General features: G+C 33.7%; 1 protein-coding gene across 1 annotated transcript in view; it reads left to right on the top strand.

Annotated features, from left to right (window-relative positions):
- The window catches only part of LOC136030094 (uncharacterized), a 59,650-nt gene extending 41,575 nt beyond the window's left edge, over positions 1-18,075 (top strand). The window contains exons 3-4 of the mRNA XM_065708763.1: positions 7,443-7,465; positions 15,136-18,075. Coding sequence (XP_065564835.1) covers positions 7,443-7,465; positions 15,136-16,106 — 994 coding nt within the window. The 3' untranslated portion in view covers positions 16,107-18,075. The remainder of the gene's footprint in view (positions 1-7,442; positions 7,466-15,135) is intronic.
- The last annotated feature ends 576 nt before the right edge of the window (positions 18,076-18,651 follow it).

Raw genomic sequence — 18,651 nt, 5'->3', positions numbered from 1 at the left:
AAGACAAAAATCTGCATTGCAGTGGACTGCTGTCTGATAACTGACTAGTGAATGCAATTGACTTTATTATTGCCAACGCCCAAAAGCATACGGATTGATCGGGGATTTGCTTACCGTACGGCCTGTTTCTTTGTCCGCTAAACCTAGTAAATAGTTTTTGGATATTGATGTATTCAGTGGATCACTTCTTCAAGAGTGACACAATAGTAAACTAACAATAGTAAACTTTTACAATAGTAAAATTCCAAGGCCAAAGAAAAAATATTCAGATATATGGAAAATCTATCAATAGAGCAGTCAAATAGTGCTTTTGCGGAATTAAAAAACCTTTTTGTATCTTGGTGATAAATAAGCTCTGAATTAATAAAATTAAAAAAATACCTGACAGAAGTGTATTAATGCTAGGAATAGGTTTTATTTGATTAAAAATCAAAGTGTAACGGAAGAACTTAAGTGGTGTACGAGGGAAAATAATGTCATTACTCATGAAAGGAGAAATCTTGTGAAAACAGAGATTTACAAAAAAGAAAAGAAATAAAATGTTGTTCTACGAAAAGACAAGTTGGTCTCTAATCTTTCTATCGTTGACTGTAATTGCTAATATACTTGCATATGATCCGCTGAGTGAAAGAGGCTTACTTTGCATGCTATTGAAACCGATTACATAACCCTGCACTGGGAAAAGCTCTTTTTCACACCTGTAAATGGCATTGAAGGACTTGCCCCGGACGTACATATTCCATACCCCATAGGTGTGTCTGCACGTCCCAACTCTCACTGAAGCTAAAAAAAAAGATAATCCAAGTCAATAGGGATCAATTAGAATATTATCAGTGGATTTGTGCTTTATTTATTTATCGTAGGTAGTTTCGCTTGGTATCACCTGCCATTTTGCAGAGCAGTTGACCGATTGACACCAGAGCCTAGTGATGTAGCTCCACTCTATCTACTGCGCAATTAGGCTCGCCAGTCGGTCTAAGATCGTTAATCTAATCTAACTGAAGAATCAAATTGATTTGTGTTCACGAATAGTGATATCACCAATGCTATATCAAAATTAAAGACGGCAAAGGAAAACATTGGATATTGCTAATGGACAAATAAAACGCCTAATCCATCGCTTTTGTCAAGAATCAAACAGTTCGTGGTAACGAAATGTAGTAAGGAGCGACCCGGCTGAATAGTAACCAACACTCTAAAAAATTGAATTTTTGATATCAATAGCTACATCAAAAGAATCGCATTTTAATGCTGATTTTAAATATATAAGTTTCATCAAGTTTAGTCTTACCCATCAAAAGTTACGAGCCTGAGGAAATTTGTCTTATTTAGGAAAATAGAGGGAAACACCCCCTAAAAGTCGTAGGATCTTAACGAAAATGACACCATCAGATTCAGCGTATCAGAGAACCCTACTGTAGAAGTTTCAAGCTCCTATCTACAAAAATGTGGAATTTTGTATTTTTTGCCAGAAGACAAATCACGGGTGCGTGTTTATTTGTTTTTTTTTGTTTTTTTTTTCCCAGGGGTCATCGTATCGACCAAGTGGTCCTAGAATGTCGCAAGAGGGCTCATTCTAACGGAAATGAAAAGTTCTAGTGCCCTTTTTAAGTGACCAAAAAAATTGGAAGGCATCTAGGCCCCCTCCCACGCTCATTTTTTCCCAAAGTCAACGGATCAAAATTTTGAGATAGCCATTTTGTTCAGCATAGTCGAAAACCATAATAACTATGTCTTTGGGGATGACTTACCCCCCCACAATTCCTGGGGGAGGGGCTGCAAGTTACAAACTTCGACCAGTGTTTACATATAGTAATGGTTATTGGGAAGTGTACAGACGTTTTCAGGGGGATTTTATTTTGTTTGGGGGTGGGGCTGAGGAGAGGGGGCTATGTTGGAGGATCTTTCCTTGGAGGAATCTGTCATGGGGGAAGAAAAGTTCAATGACAAGGGCGCAGGATTCTCTAGCATTACTACAAGAAAACAATGAAAAATAAACATGAAAACGTTTTTTCAAATGAAAGGAAGAAGTAGCATTGAAACTTAAAACGAACAGAGATTATTACGCATATGAGGGGTTCTAAAAATACTTTAGCATAAAGAGCGAGGTATTTAGGAGGAGATAAATACCTTCCTCTTTATGCTAAAGTATTTTTTAGTAATTTCAACTAATTATTCTACGGCCTTTCTGATTCAGGGGTCATTCTTAAAGAATTGGGACAAAACTTACGATTTAGTGTAAAGAGCGAGGTATTAACGAGGGTACAAACCCCCTCGTATACATAATAAAAATATAAGGTAATAAAAGTTTGTTACGTAAGTTAATTCTTAAGTTACGTATATTTTTTACTAATAAAAACGTTCGTTAAAAATTAAAAGTTCTAGTTGCCTTTTTAAGTAACCGAAAAATTGGAGGGCAACTAGGCCTCCTTCTCCACCCCTTATTTCTCAAAATCGTCTGATCTAAACTAAGAGAAAGCCATTTAGCCAAAAAAAGAATTAATATACAAATTTCATTTTAATAATTTATGTGCGGAGAGCCAAAACCAAACATGCATTAATTCAAAAACGTTCAGAAATTAAATAAAAAAAAACTAGATTTTTTTAGCTGAAAGTAAGGAGCGACATTAAAACTTAAAACGAACAGCAATTACTCCGTTTATGAAATGAGTTGTCCCCTCCGCAATCCCTCGCTCTTTGCGCTAAAGTTTGACTCTTTGCCACAATTCTACTTTTAAAACAATTAAAAGCTTCAGCGTAAAGAGCGAGGGATTGCGGAGGGGACAACTCATTTCATATACGGAGTAATTTCTGTTCGTTTTAAGTTTTAATGTCGCTCCTTACTTTCAGCTAAAAAAATTAGTTTTTTTTTATTTAATTCACAGATAAAAGATGATCATTGCTGCTAATAAAAGTTGCAGCATGAACCTTACAATTTGTTCAACTTGGTTAGCGTTTTGATAAAAAGTTGAAATTAATGAACAGCTGAATCAATCTAAAAGTCGTTTTTGCACTTGGCAGTGTTCACTTCTGAGCAACTAGTGCTTGGCACGCAGCCATTCCAAAGGGAAGTTTCTTTTTGCGCCCCTAGTTTCATGTTCTCCTACCTTCTCAGCTGTACAAGCTTGATAATTAGTAAAGTTGTTTAAATAGAAATCGATTTGGTGGTTGTGTATTATGTGGTACATACTCGAGAAGTGAAGTTAGGTTAATCCTAATGAAATATACAAAAACATGATGAACGTGCAATACTTCAGCAACAAAATTATGAAAACTATAACAAAGAATTATGGTAGGGGAGCCGCACAGAACGCATTATATTAGAAACCTAACCCAACCAAAATACCATCTCTATATATTAGATATTTAACAGAAATATACCTACAACATAGATTTTGTCTGAGCCTAAGCTAATTTTCTTCAAATAGTGACAGGTATAAACCAGCTGCGTCCGATCCGTAGATCCAAATTCTCGAGTATGTACCATATAACACACAAGTATCGTCGATTTTATTCTGGGTAGTTGGTTTGTTCCATCAAAAAAATAAATGAAAGAAACATCTATTTTTTATAGCCTTATTTTGAGCTAAACTGTGTTAAACAGATTGTTTCTGTCGGAATAAGTTAATATTTTTCATTCAGTTACATGGAAAAAAAAACTGTTCAGGTGAACAAACATTTCGTTTGAGTAGGCTAAGGAACTTGAGCGGAACTTTTTTTTAGGATATACTTCTAGTTTATGTCTATGCTAAACTTTATGATAAAGATATACACTAAAAACACTCTATGAATCTTTTAAGCTTAGGTAATCTTATTTACTGATGTTCTGCTAAAAATGCTAATAGATTCTCAACACCAGCTCAAAATATATTTTACTTCAGGAAGGTTTATGCTCCTGTACAGTTTTTGCTGTGTTCTTTTTCTACTTGACTACGTTTTTAACGCATCGACGAAAGCCAATGACTTTGTTATAATTCCATAGCTGAGATCCATCAATCGAGTTAAATTTTTGAAATTTTGCTTATATAGATTTTTAGATTGAACATACGTTGAGTATTAGTTAAAAATTGCTGAAAAAGGGATGATTTCCTTTTTTTTAGTAAGTTTAGATCCTTCTCTAAGAGAAAGTCTAAATAATATAATAATTTTAGCTCAGTTAACCAGATTATTTCTACCTTAAGGAAGGATAAATTGAACTGAAAAAGGACAATTTTTTTTTAACATTTTTTCTTAAATTGAACTGAAAAAGGACCTCTTTTTTTTAACAGGTTTAGATCCTTCTCTAAGAAAAAGTCTAAATATTATAATAATTTTAGATCGGTGAATGGACAGATCTGAAACTAATATATAATTATCTTGTCCTTTTGGTGCAGATTACAGTTGCATACTTGCTCCAAAAAGAACAGGTACCTTAAGGAAGGATAAATTGAACTGAAAAAAGGACAAATTTCTTTTTTTTTTATCAAGTTTAGATCCTTCTCTTAGAATAAGTCTAAGTAATATAATAATTCTAGCTCGGTTAATGGACAGATCTGAAACTAATAAATCCAATGATATAAGTATCTTGTCCTTCTGGTACAGATTACGACTGCAGGCTGGTCGCAAAATTGCTTGTCAAACAGTTCGTGGTAACGAACTGTAGTAAGGAGCGACCCGGCTCAATAGTAACCGAAACTCTAAAAAACGGAATTTTGATACCAATAGTTACATCAAAAGAATTGAATTTTAATGCTGATTTTAAATATATAAGTTTCATCAAGATTAGTCTTACCCATCAAAAGTTACGAGCCTGAGAAAATTTGCCTCATTTTAGAAAATAGGGGGAAACACACCCTAAAAGTCATACGATCTTAACAAAAATCACACCATCAGATTCAGCGTATCAGAGATCCTATTGTAGAAGTTTCAAGCCCCTATCTACAAAAATGTGGAATTTCACATTTTTTTGCCAGAAGACACATCACGGATGCGTGTTTATTTGTTTTTTTGTTGTTTTTTTTTCCAAGGGGTGATCGTATCGACTCAGTGGTCCTAGAATGTCGCGAAAGGGCTCATTCTAACGGAAATATAAACTTCTAGTGCCTTTTTTAAGTGACCAAAAAAATTGGAGGGCACCTAGGCCCCCTCCCACGCTCATTTTTCCCCAAAGTCACCGGATCAAAATTCTGAGATAGCCATTTTATTCACCATAGTCGAAAAACCTAATAACAATGTCTTTGGGGACGACTTACTCCCCCGCAGTTCCCGTGGGAGGGGCTGCAAGTTACAAACTTTGACCTGTGTTTACATATAGTAATGGTTACTGGGAAGTGTACAGACGTTTCCAGGGGGATTTTTTTTTGTTGGGGGGGATTTGAGGGGAGGGGTTGCGTGGGAGGATCTTTCCATGGAAGAACTTCTCATGGGGGAAGAGACTTCCAATGGAGGGGGCGCAGGATTTTCTAGCATTATTTCAAAAAAATAAATATGAAAAGTTTTTTTCTACTGAAAGTGAGGAGCAGCATTAAAACTGAAAACGAACAGACATTATAACGCATATGAGGGGTTTACCTCCTCGTAATACCTCGCTCTTTACGCTAAAGTATTTTTAGTAATTACAACTACTTATTCTACGGCCTTTGTGATTCAGGGGTCATTCTTAAGGAATTGGGACAAAATTTAAGCTTTAGTGTTCGCTAAAGTGCACCCCCCTCATATACGAATACAGAAGTTCGCTACGTAAGTTAATTCGTAAGTTACGTATATTTTGTACTTATGAAAACGTTCGTAAAAAATTTAAAGTTAATGCCTTTTTAAGTAATAAAAAAATTGGAGGGCAACTAGGCCTCCTCCCTCGCACCTTTTTTCTCAAAATCTTCCGATTAAAACTATTAAAAAGCCATTTAGCCAAAAAAAATTAATATGCAAATTTCGTTTTAATTATTTATGTGCGGAGAGCCAAGATCAAAACATACATTAATTCAAAAACGTCCAGAAATTAAACAAAAAAACAAGTTTTTTTTCTAAATGAAAGTAAGGAGCAACATTAAAACTTAAAACGAACAGAAATTACTCCGTATATGAAAGGTGCTTTTCCCCTTCAACGCCCCGCTTTTTACGCTAAAGTTTGTTACAGTTTTAAAAAGTAGAGTTAAGAGAAAGAGTCAAACTTTAGCGTAAAGAGCGGGGCGTTGAGGAGGAAAAGCCCCTTTCATAAACGGAGTAATTTCTGTTCGTTTTAAGTTTTAATGTCGCTCCTTACTTTCATTTAAAAAAACTTGTTTTTTTGTTTAATTTCAGAAGGAACATACTTAAAACACAAAACAGCGTACATGTTTTATTCAAAGAACAGTATTTTGTCAACAAAGCACAGAAAGTTGAAGTTGTAGGTGTACAAAACAACGGAAACATAACCAATAAAACAGGACAAGACTTCAGAGAGAATAGAAAAAGAAGATAACTTTTTTTCCTTTGTTCACTAATTTTATAAAAAAAAAGCAGTGTCATAGTAGAAATAAAGTAAGTTTGTTAGAATTAGTAGCAAATCCCTGGAATAGGCTTATTTGACATAAATTATGTTTTTTCTAATCAGCCAAGAAACATAATAGCAGCACTAGTGAGAAAATTAACTATTATGAGCCTTCTATTACAGTTGGGCTTGAGTAATTATACCCCCTCCAGTTCTCAACAAATAATAAGAGAATAATAAATGCCTTGCCCTTCCCAGGCAATTTTGGAGGGTGTTTTGAGTGTTTTCATCTCTGGAACCACTTACAAGTTTGCATCTTTAGATATAAATCAATTCTTGCTAGAAAATTGCCCTGTTAGGAACTCTTGAGGTCTCATGAAAATTGCCTTGTTAGAAACTTTTTTTTTCATTTCTAATAGTCTATTGTATTCGAGCATCCCTGCATTCAGCGTAAACCCAGTTATTGAACTGAAACTTCTTCTTCCTCTTCTTCTTTGTCTTGTTTTGATTTCATTTACCTTTCTTAGACAACTAGATTCAAAAAAGACTTTAGATAAAAAGTTGCTTTTAAAATTAAAATGCTGTTTATCACAGTAGCTTTATTGACATTTTAATGGACTACTCGTGGACTACTCGGTTGAGTCAATTTGTTTCTTCAGTTCTGTCGTTTGTTCTTTCCAAAACTACGAGGATCTGCTCGGATATTCTAAACGAAGTTTCCTTTTTATAAAAAAAACAACTTAAATTTGTACTAGATTGTAGCTTAGAGCTTCTTTCTTTCTTTATTCCTTTTGTTGAAATAAATTGCCGATTTTAGTACTATTTTTGTCTCTGGTAAGTTATTAATCCAGTGTCCAAGAACTCCTTTAAATTTTTAAATAAGTTTTTACCCTTGCAAAAGGGTCTTGTTATCTAAAAATTAGATAAAAGACAAATAAAACGAATTGAATGCGTAATATTCATGCACTTTAAATTTACATTATTTTTTTTTTAGGTTGAAAGTCATCCCAACAGCAGGTGAGAGAATTTTCATTTATTAATTAAATCGTTTGTAGTCTATTTATTGCTTATTTATTAGAACTATATATAGGTTACTTGCCTTTTTGCATAAATAAAAGGCAAAGTTATCAACTAGAGGATTTTTATTCGCGGATACGGTCATTTACTATTTAACTGTCAACTTTAAATGTAAGGGTATGAACTAAAATAAGAACAAAACTAAAAATAGGAAAAAGATATATTCAAGAAAAGCTTACCACCTTTAACCGTAGGAAAAGAAAAAAAGCTTCTTTCTGTAAAAAGAAAGTTTCCCCTAGGCAGCTGTAAACAAGAAGCGAAAACAAACACGTGTGCGTATTATTTTGGAGGGAGCACACAATTTTGAAGGGGGAAGGGAGGCTCACTTTTGAAAACTTATCAAAAATAGACGGAAAGGATAAGGAATTATAAGCCTTGGTATTAGGAAGATGGAGGGGCAGGTCTGAAGGCTCCCACCTTATGTGTATGCCTGAGTGACAACTGAAACTTCAATGATTATTCCACAATGATTATTCCGGTGATTTCTCTTTTCATGATATATATATATATATATATATATATATATATATATATATATATATATATATATATATGTATATATATATATATATATATATATATATATATATATATATATACATATATATATATATATATATATATATATATATATATATATATATATATATATATATATATATATATATATATATATATATATATATATATATATATATATATATATATATATATATATATATATATATATATATATATATAAAGTAAATTGTCACCAACTTCATTGCCCACTCATTGCGCTTAAGTTTGACAGTTGTTTTTCTTAAAGCATTTGAGAATGCAATAAGTTTAGCCAGACGGTGATGACAAATGTTATTTTTACCGATTGCCTTTCAACGCATTATGACTGATTTTTTTTTTTTTTCTTCTTTTTTTTTGCTTTAGACAAATGCAACCAGATCATCCATGAAGAATAGTGATGTAAAAAATTACAGCTTTTTATTACAGTGGTTGTATGCTAGAATGTTCATTCTTGAAGCTTCGAGATACAAAAGTCAAACTCAAAGCGACAGCCTCTCTCATATATAGGGAAGTCTAAATTTATTTATTTTCAAGTCTTCACGTCGCTCTTTATTGTCATTGAATAAAAAAAGGTTTTTTTTCAACTGAAAGTAAGGAGCAACATTAAAAACTAAAATGACTAGAAATTATTCCGTATGTTTGGGACTAGCCTACTCTTTGCTCAACCCCACTCTTTACGCTGATGTCTTAAAGGTCTTTAAAATACTTCCATTTAAATTCGACGACCTATGTTTTTGAGCCGTCTTTCTTCGACAATTTTGACAAAAAGTTAAACTCTAGTAAAAATTCCGTGCGACGAATTTTCAATCAACGAAATTTTGGCTGTATTCGAGTCAAAATCATTAATCTGGGGCACATAATATTTGAGATCGCCATTTTTCCCTCAGAGTATCTCTTTTGTTGCTTAGAAAGTGAGCTAGAAGTTTCAACTTTCGTTCGAATGAGTCCCCTCCCAAAATCTTGCGACCACTGTTTCTGTAAAACCAGAACCCCTTAAAAAAATAATAGCAATGTAGCCAGCGCCCGTCAATGTCTTTTTAAGAAAAACAAGAAAAGGCCTAATTTCATAGATAGATAGAAAACTCTATTCTGACGTTCTCAGACCTGTTCAACATACGATAAGATATGATGGTGTTTCATCAGTATTGCACCCATTTTTCTTTTTGTTTCTCCCTTTTGAAAAATTTTGCAAATTTTCCTTTGCTAGTAAGTTGTAATAGTGAATTGTAAATTTTAGGAATTTTATGAATTTAAAATCAGTCGAAAGAGTAAATTCCATTGGTGGTGTTCCATCAAACAGTGTACGTCTAGACAACTCGTCCTCGCAGTCAGTTCTATTGTAATAGCAGTGTCTCTTTGCCTTTAAATCTCATAAAAATAAACATGAATTATTTTCCAAGCTTCCCACTGAAACGATTTTGCCTCACTCGTCCCTGAAGCGACTGTTGCTGCATTAAGCCTCTCTCTTTAACCATGTCTAGACTGACCTAGGCTTAATACTGTAAGTAGTCTTAACTTGGGAATTAGTGGGCTAGGCTCGACTTGCCAAGCCCCCCCCCTAGGAAATTGCAGTTGATATTTCTTTGCTTGAGGCTTACTCGTTGACTTAGCTCATTGCCCAGCAACCGAGTCGACCAAATTTTTGGACAAATTATCTCAATGTGTACTAATTAATTTTAATTGTTACTCTTAAATCATAGAAAAAAATTGGTTAGAAAGACCTCTTAAATCATACGAAAAAATGGTTAGAAAGATCATTTATATAAGCGAACCTAGCTGTATATACATGAATTCAACTGCAAAATTTCTCCTTCCGTCTAATAAAATTAGTAAATTATCTCTCGTGAAGATATTAGTAAAACAAGGAAGACACATGACAAAGACAGGCAGTCGCAGCAGATTTGCTATCCAGAGATTAGAATAAAAATAATCAATCGTGGTTACGAACTATAAGTAAGGAGCAACCCGGCTCAATAGTGACTGAAATTCTAAAAGACAGAATCTTGATACCAATATATACATAAAAAGAATTCGACTTGTATGCTGATTTAAAAAATATAAAAGTTTCATCAAGTTTAGTTATACCCGTCAAAAGTTACGATCCTAGGAAAAATTGGCTTATTTTCGAATAAAGGGGAACACCCCCTAAAAGTCGAAGAATCCTAATGAAAATTACGCCATCAGATTCAGCGTATTAAAGAATTTTACTGCAGAGGTTTCAAGCCCCTATCTGCAAAAATGTGGAATTTTGTATTTTTTGCCGGAAGAAAGATCACGTATAATTGTATTGACCCCATGGTCCTAGAATATCAAGAAAAGGCTTATTCGAACTGAAATTAAAAGTTTTAGTGCCCTTTTTAAGTGACCAAAAAATGGAGGTTAACTAGGGCCCCTCCCACACTCATTGTTTTCCCAAAGTCACCGGATCAAAATTTGGAGATGGCCATTTTGTTCAGCATAGCCGATAAATCTAATGATTATGTCTTTGAGGATGACTTAATCCCCCACGGTCCCCGGGGAAAGGGCTGCAAGTTATGAACAATGTTCACTGTTTACAAATAGTATTGGTTATTGGGAAGTATACTGACGTTTTCATTTTTCTGGTGGGGGGGGGGTCGGAGGGAGTAGGTTACGTGGGAAGATCTTTCCATGGGAGAAGAGAATTTTTCATGAAGGGGGCACCAGATTTTCCAGCATTATTTAAGAAACGATCAGAAATTAAGTTTAAAAAAAAACAAGTTTTTTTCAACTGAAAGTAAGAAGCAACATTAAAACTTAAAACGAACTTAAATTATTAAGTATATGAGGGGGTTTGCCCTCTTGTTATTACCTCGTTCTTTACGCTAAAGTTTTTTTTAGCACTTCAAAAGAGCTATTTATTCTAGTTAAGCGGCCTTTTGATTCAGGGGTCATTCTTAGCGAATTGGAAAAAAATTTGAACTTTAGCGTAAAGAGCGAGGTATTAACAAGGGAGCTAATCCTCTCATACAAGTAATAATTTATGTTCGTTTTAAGTTTTAATGTTGCTCCATACTTTCAGTTGAAAAAATGTTGTTTTTTTTATATTTAATAACAAGTGGAGTACGTGGACAACTACAGAAGTCTTCCCCTTTCTGTAAGCCTTATATAATTCACCTTAAGTGTTTACAGAATTTAAAAGACCGACAAAACTTGATCTTGGTACTTATTCTTAAAAGATTCTATCAGCCTAATATTTTTTTTTCCTGAATTCCTACTAAACATAACTGTCCCAACATACTAGAATTACAATAGCTTTACCAAATTTAATACCCGCATCCATGAGGACGGTACAAATATCTGTAGATTCTGTTTCAGACTAAAATGGTAATAAATGGTTAATTTTCAATCAATACTGCGTCTTCATCGCAATAAATGTTTCCATTACTTTTTGTAACTTTTTCCTCCAAGGAGATTGCCTCCTAATAAAGATTAATTATGTACAGCCTAATAAAAGAATATTGCTTTTTTTCTCTGAAGATTTATTTTGGTTGGAATTTATTGTAGCGTGCTACCATGTTTATTTAATCTCAAAGTAAATCTTACTTCCAAGTTAATACCACTTTCATTACGTTGACCTGTCTACGAGTCACTATTTTTACAAGTGAAGCTTTTAAAATTAAATTATCTCCTATTTTCCGTCTTATGCGGTTTACCTCAGATTTGAATTGATTTCTACAACTGTCACTCATAGGGAGCTGGCTAAAAGTGGTCTGTTGCTCCCTTCCCCTCACCCTGTTAAAACACCTAATGCAATTTTGTAATATTTAAAAGAATATTTTAATATTTTATATAATATTTTAATGTTTTAAAGTAATATACCTTTCCATGAGTTCCAATTAGTCATTAAATTAAAATCATTAAAATTGTTAAATTTGTTTTAATTTAATTAAAAAAATTACATAAGAGGTTACAAAACATGCAAAGCAGAATATTTGGAGAAAAAACCTATTTAGTAGTTTCAAAGTTAGTTTCAATGGCTTAATTCGAGCTCTAACATTATTGTTTCAAAGTACTGAGCAACGTGGCTTAATAGCAACAGAAACTCTAAAACACGGAACTTTGATATCAATGGATATATCAAAAGAATCGGCTTATTAAGCTCATTCCAATTATATAAGATTCAGTAAGTTTAATTGAGAAATTTGTCTAATTTTTGAAAAATGGGAGAATCCCTAAAAGCCAAAGAATCATATTGAAAATTACACCATCAGATTCAGCGTGCCAGAAAACTTTAATCAGTGGTTTGAAGCTCCTATCTGCGAAAATGTAGAATGTAGTGGATGGCCAGTAGCCCCTCCTGCCACGCCCCTTTTTTGCCAAAATCGTCCAATCAAAATTTTTGAGACAGCCATTTTGTTCACCATAGTTGAAAGGTCCAATAACTACACCTTTGGAGCCCCCCAGAGCCCCTTAGGAAAAGGTCTTTTTGCCCATTGTTTGCGTAGCCTATAGTGTTTGTTACTGGGAAGTTTGCATACATATTTTGGTTTTGGGTGACGTGAATTTTATGACGAAGAGATTTTACACGGGGAGGGAGGTTTCTGCGGGGTGAAGTTTTCAGGGGAAATTTTATATTGGGGGAATTTGCCGGAATTTCTACAACATATTCTTTTTATTTGTCTTACTTCCTCTTTGCTGACTCAATTTTACGTATGCTAAGGGTAATTATCCGGGGTAAATTTCTCCCGGGATTGAGATACATAAAAGATCTTTGTGTTGGGGGATTTTTCCGTGAATGTGGAGTCAGATTCCCCGGAATTCTTGAAAAAGAAAAAAAAGAAAATAAAAAAATAAATTTTTTCAGCTCAAAGTAAGGAGCAGCATTACAACCTAAAAAACTGAAATTATTACATATATTAAGGGGGGTTGCCCCCTTCTCAGCCCCTCGCTCTTTACACTAAAGTTGTAATTTTGTCCCAGTTCTTTAATAACAACTCCTGAAACACAAGGACCATTTAATTAGAGCAATAAGAAGCTTTTTTTTTTTTTTAAACTTTAGGTATCAAAAAACTTTAGCGTGAAGAGTGAGGTGTCAAGGAGGGGGCATAATAATTCTGTTGGTTTTAAGTTTTAATGTTGCTCGTTACTTTGAGTTTAAAAACAAAACTTTTTTCTATTTATTTAATTCTTCTAAAAAACAATCTAAGATGTCAATATGCAGAACTGGCTTTTCCGCAGTTGTTTTTCTAGGTTATAATTATAATGTTTTGTAATTTAAAACTTTGTAATTGCTATCATCCGTCTTATCTTTTTGATATTTGCTATTCCTGTTAGCATTATTATTGTTAATTATGTAATTGTTATTTCTACCATTACTGTCATTGCTAAAATTGCAAATAATCATTTGTTTATTCTTGATTCTTTTTTTGTTTCACCTCAAACCAAACAGGATTTTATTCGTCAAAGAGCGGGTAGAATGGTAGAAGCCATTTTAAGTCCAGTGTTTTGTCATACACAAGCCAGCCAATGAAAATTTTGTATTCTAAAAAGACCGCCATAACTTCATCGTGATCAGATTAATTTGATAGCACAAAAAAAAAAATAATAGAACGCTGTAAGCTATACTTTGCCTTCTCTCGTTTCGGCATCTCTGAATTGTGGTTTTGAGGACTATCAGATGACACAAATAAGGCCGCAACCAACAAGTGTAGCCTAATAGCTTGTATCAACAGATTTTTTTTCAGTGAAACTTCCGTGCCTCTTAAATTCTTGCCCTATAATGCTCCGATACTTACAAAATTACATTTTCAGAAATCGCAAATCGTAATTCAATTCAAAGTAAGTAAAATATACTAAGATAAGTGTATTTAAAATACACTTATCTATCAATCTATCTATCTATAATATACTAGCCGTTAGGTGGACACAAGAATAACATTTTTTCCAGAAAATAATCGGTAAGGCACTCGTCACTGCGGATCTCAAATTACATTTTCAAAAATCTCAAATCGTAATTCAATTCAAAGTAAGTAAAATATACTAAAATAAGTGTATTTAAAATACACTTATCTATCAATCTATCTATCTATAATATACTAGCCGTTAGGTGGACACAAGAATAACATTTTTTCCAGAAAATAATCGGTAAGGCACTCGTCACTGCGGATCTCAAATTATATTTTCAAAAATCTCAAATCGTAATCCAATTCAAAGTAAGTAAAATATACTAAGATAAGTGTATTTAAAATACACTTATCTATCAATCTATCTATCTATAATATATTAGCCGTTAGGTGGACACAGGAATAACATTTTTTCCAGAAAAAAATCGGTAAGGCACTCGTCACTGTGGATCTCAAATTACATTTTCAGAAATCTCAAATCGTAATTCAATTCGAAGTAAGTAAAATATACTAAGATAAGTGTATTTAAAATACACTTATCTATCAATCTATCTATCTATAATATATTAGCCGTTAGGTGGACACAGGAATAACATTTTTTCCAGAAAAAAATCGGTAAGGCACTCGTCACTGTGGATCTCAAATTACATTTTCAGAAATCTCAAATCGTAATTCAATTCAAAGTCACTCGTCACTCGTCACTGCGGTATTTTCTACCAGGTCACTCGGCTTGTGTGCAATCAAACAAAATGTGCAGTAAAGGGTATATTACTAATATCTTGATTGGGATATGTTAGAAGAGCTATTGTGCAAATCAATTTAGAATGTTCAACCTTAGCTAAGTATTTGTTTCTTTAAAATGGCTTACCCAGTCGTAATTTCAGTGGCAACTGCGCCACGAAACCCTCAGCCTTCTTTAAATTTTTAATTAGAAATTAAATCCGCATATAAAATTGAAACCAAACATACATTCATAATTAATGAATAATTTGTAGGATATATATATATATATATATATATATATGTATACATATATGCCAGTCTTACTTGCCTATTCTAAATCTTTGCCAATCTTATTATTGTCTAACTAGTTGCCTATTCTATAGTTAACTACATTTTGCGTTTGCAGTTATCCTATGTACACTTTGGCAACAGAATATGTTTGATCTTTTTTTAATATTCCAGGTAACTCTGCAATGTTGTCAGTAGGCTACAATAGTGGTTCAAACAAAGATGGTCCCTCACAAAATAGCACAATTAATTCTCATTCTATACCAGCTTTGGCACATTCTTGTGGCACATTAAATGTTCCTCATATTTGTACGCTCCAGCAATCAAACTTCAATTCAAAAAGAAGCCGTTGGAGCCTAAAATGGTGGAAAAAAGTACCAAAAAACTCACTAGAAGATCGTGCTAATCCATATGCTTCAGTGAATGACCAAGCTAGTGCAGTGTATGCAGAATTAAATAGTGCCAGTAGTTCTTTGAATAACAGAGATGACCTTTATCATGGCTATTTATCGAATATGTATTCAGAAATAGTTGATATACCATTGCATGCGGTACATCATGGTCATCAGTTACCTATTACTGCGAGTTTTAGACATATGATTCGTGAAAATGCTTATGAAAACGCAGTGAATCAACCATCTGAGCAGTGTTTATCCAGTGGTTGTCCATCATCAACAAGCAGTAGTGCATATTACTCAGATTTATCAAATCCAGAGCAGTGTTCTCGAACTTGTTCAAACCCTCGACTGCAACGCTTTCCTTCTCGATCCTGTTCAACATGTTGTCGACCGACACGTGCTCACGTGCAGTCTGTATTTTCTATACCCCATTGTCACACTCCTCATTGTGTTCCACCAGTATCATGCAATTTGCACACGATAAGTAGGGCCTCGATTCGAGGCAGAGATCTAATGCCAGTGGCTCTGGAAGTTATTCCAGATAACGTCGCAGTTGATCCTCAGCTGCTTCAGAATCTCGCACCGAACTTGACGCGAAATCAAACATTCAGTGAAATTTATGACTATGAAACTTCACTTAAACGGCCGCTACCGCCCTTACCTAGCAGGCAAGCACAAGGCCCTCAAAAGAGGTATAGTGGCAATAGTGAAAGTTCTGAGGTTCACGTACCTTCTCAATATGTTTAATGCTCAATTTGTTTTCTTTTTAAGCCGTACAAATTTTTTAATCTAGCCGACCTAAAAAGCAACGCTTTTCTGCTTATGAATGTAAAACAAGTAAACATCCCTAGAATTAAGTTTAATATTAAATTTATAATTCTTTTTTTAACTTTAATTATAGAGCTTTGTTGTTTTCCAAATAAGAAATTTCCTTTTCTAAGGTTTTCTTTGAATTCCCTTCTTCCGTTTTCCCGCATGTAGCTATTTTGAAAGCAATTTATTAGATTCATTGTTTTTGAAGTTCAATAATGTTTCAATTAGACAGTGCTATTGAGAAAACATTCAATCTACACAATCCTTGAACTGGTAAAACTAGCCTTAAATATGTTGACTGCAAAAATCTAGCATTTGTAATTATCTTTTGGATTTTTGCGCCAAATTCTGTATAAACAAGTTCATGCCTGCAAAGAATGGGGAGGGTAGCATGAGAGAGACAGAGACACCTTTCTTTGATAGAAACTGTCAGAATCAGTAACCAGTTTAGATTGAATAATCTACGATACACAGAAAGGTATCCACAAAATAAAAAGCTCCCTCGAATACCGTGTGCGGGTGCTCTTTGATATACATACCCTTTTTCTTGATGAAGTTCAATTTTTAAAAACCCATTGTCCAATTGAGCCAATAAATATGCTTGTGTGACTTATCAGCTCCTTAAACGCGACTCATCAATAATCTTCTTTGCTGCGTAACTACATCAACGGTACTTTTCCCTCGTACGTTATGCATCTTCTCATATCCCCATTAACACCACCTACAAATGAATTAATGTTTATATTATCTCAACGTTAATCAAGAAAGCATGCTATTCAAAGTTGTTCGAGCGCTTTAAAAACCTTTCTGGTTAGATTTTGTGTTTACAAATCGTCAACAGGCTATAAGTATGAAGTTGTTGAAAAACCCGGTATAGTTTACTGCTTTCCTTCAGAGTTTTCTAACATAAGTTAGTTATACCTACCATGATTTATGTTTGGTTATGAACCACGCCTAAATATAAAAAACAGCTTAGCCGCTTCAGTATTCTCTAAACAATAATTGTTTATTTTTGAACGAACAATTAAAAAAAAATCAAGCATTGAAATATAAGATTCTGTGTAATTTGCTGATTTGTATCATAAACAGTAAGTGTCGTGGATTTTTAAACTCACTTTTATCATCTTCGATTTGAATTATGATATAATTCAAGCTCTCATGTATTGAATATGGAATATTGAAAGCTAAGGCAATTGAAAGCTATTAGGTTTTTGCAATACAATAGGCCACGTAACAGCACACAATGTTCCACTCCTGTGAGTGGTTTGGAGACGAAGCTCTCTTGTAAGGTTTTGAAAATGTATTCATTCTTGGACTCTGAGGGTTTTTTAAACAAAATTCTCTTAGTTTAACTTATACCCTAAAAAGAGCCAAAGTCCTTAAAACAATTCTTGATCTGGACTGTAGGTGCCATAGCCTGAATGTTTTTAAATATCATATCAAAATGGATTTTTTAAATGTTTTTTCCCTATTAATTACATAGGTTTCTATCTCAAGCTTAATATCATGACTAGCGTCAATAAAAAGTATATCTGCTTTAACAATAACATCGTCATTGGTCTTGGTAAAGATCATAACTGGGATGAAAAAAGACCTAAACTAACCGCTTGTTGAGCTCACAAGCCCCTCCCTCTCCTAAACCGAAAATCACCGACCTACAGCGGATACTGAAAAATATATATGGTTTGTTTTTTCGTCAAAATAAAAGTTTTTTCTACATATAATACAGTTGCAAATTAAAGGTAGTACTTATATCTTGTTGGCTATCTATATAGGTGACAATTTAATTTGTCAAAATTTTCTAGTCATTTTATAAACCGTCCGTATTTTATATTGTTCAGCTAGTATTTTGTTTTACTAGTCAAAAGATATATTTTAATCAGAATAAAGATCGTTTTATTTACTAGATTTTTTGTCAAATTTAGTGTTTTGAATAGAGGTCTCTAAAGTTTTCCGACGTGCCCTGGACCAGGCTCGAAGAAATGAACTTGGGAAAAAATTAGTAAATTGACTCCGAAAAATAATCCCTAGGGTGAGTATTCAATTTTCATTTTACTTTGTACATCTACACCAAGGGTATCAACTTCAATCAGACAGTTCGTTGTAACAAACTGTAAATAATGAGCGACTCGACCTAATAGTATCCGAAACTATAAAAAACAGAATTTTGATAACAGTTAATACATCGAAAGAATTGGCTTCTCATGCTGATTCTAGATATATTAAATATGTTAAGTTTAATGTTAGCCATCAAAGTTACGAACCCGAGAAAAAAGCTACGAAACGAACACACCACCAGTTTCAGTATATCAGATAACCTTACTGTAGAGGTTTCAAGCTCATACCTGCAAAAATGTCAAATTTGTATTTTTTTTTTTCCACAAGAAAGATCACGGATGCGTGCTTATTTGTTTTTTTGACTAGACGTGATTAAATCGAATCTAATGGCCCTAGAAGACTAATGGCCGAGGGAGGGATT

This window comes from Artemia franciscana, chromosome 8 (genome assembly GCF_032884065.1).
Source record: "Artemia franciscana chromosome 8, ASM3288406v1, whole genome shotgun sequence".
In the NCBI taxonomy this organism is placed as follows: Eukaryota; Metazoa; Arthropoda; class Branchiopoda; order Anostraca; family Artemiidae; genus Artemia; species Artemia franciscana.
The sequence above is the reverse complement of the archived record's forward strand: the minus strand, read 5'-3'. Positions and strand labels throughout refer to the sequence as shown.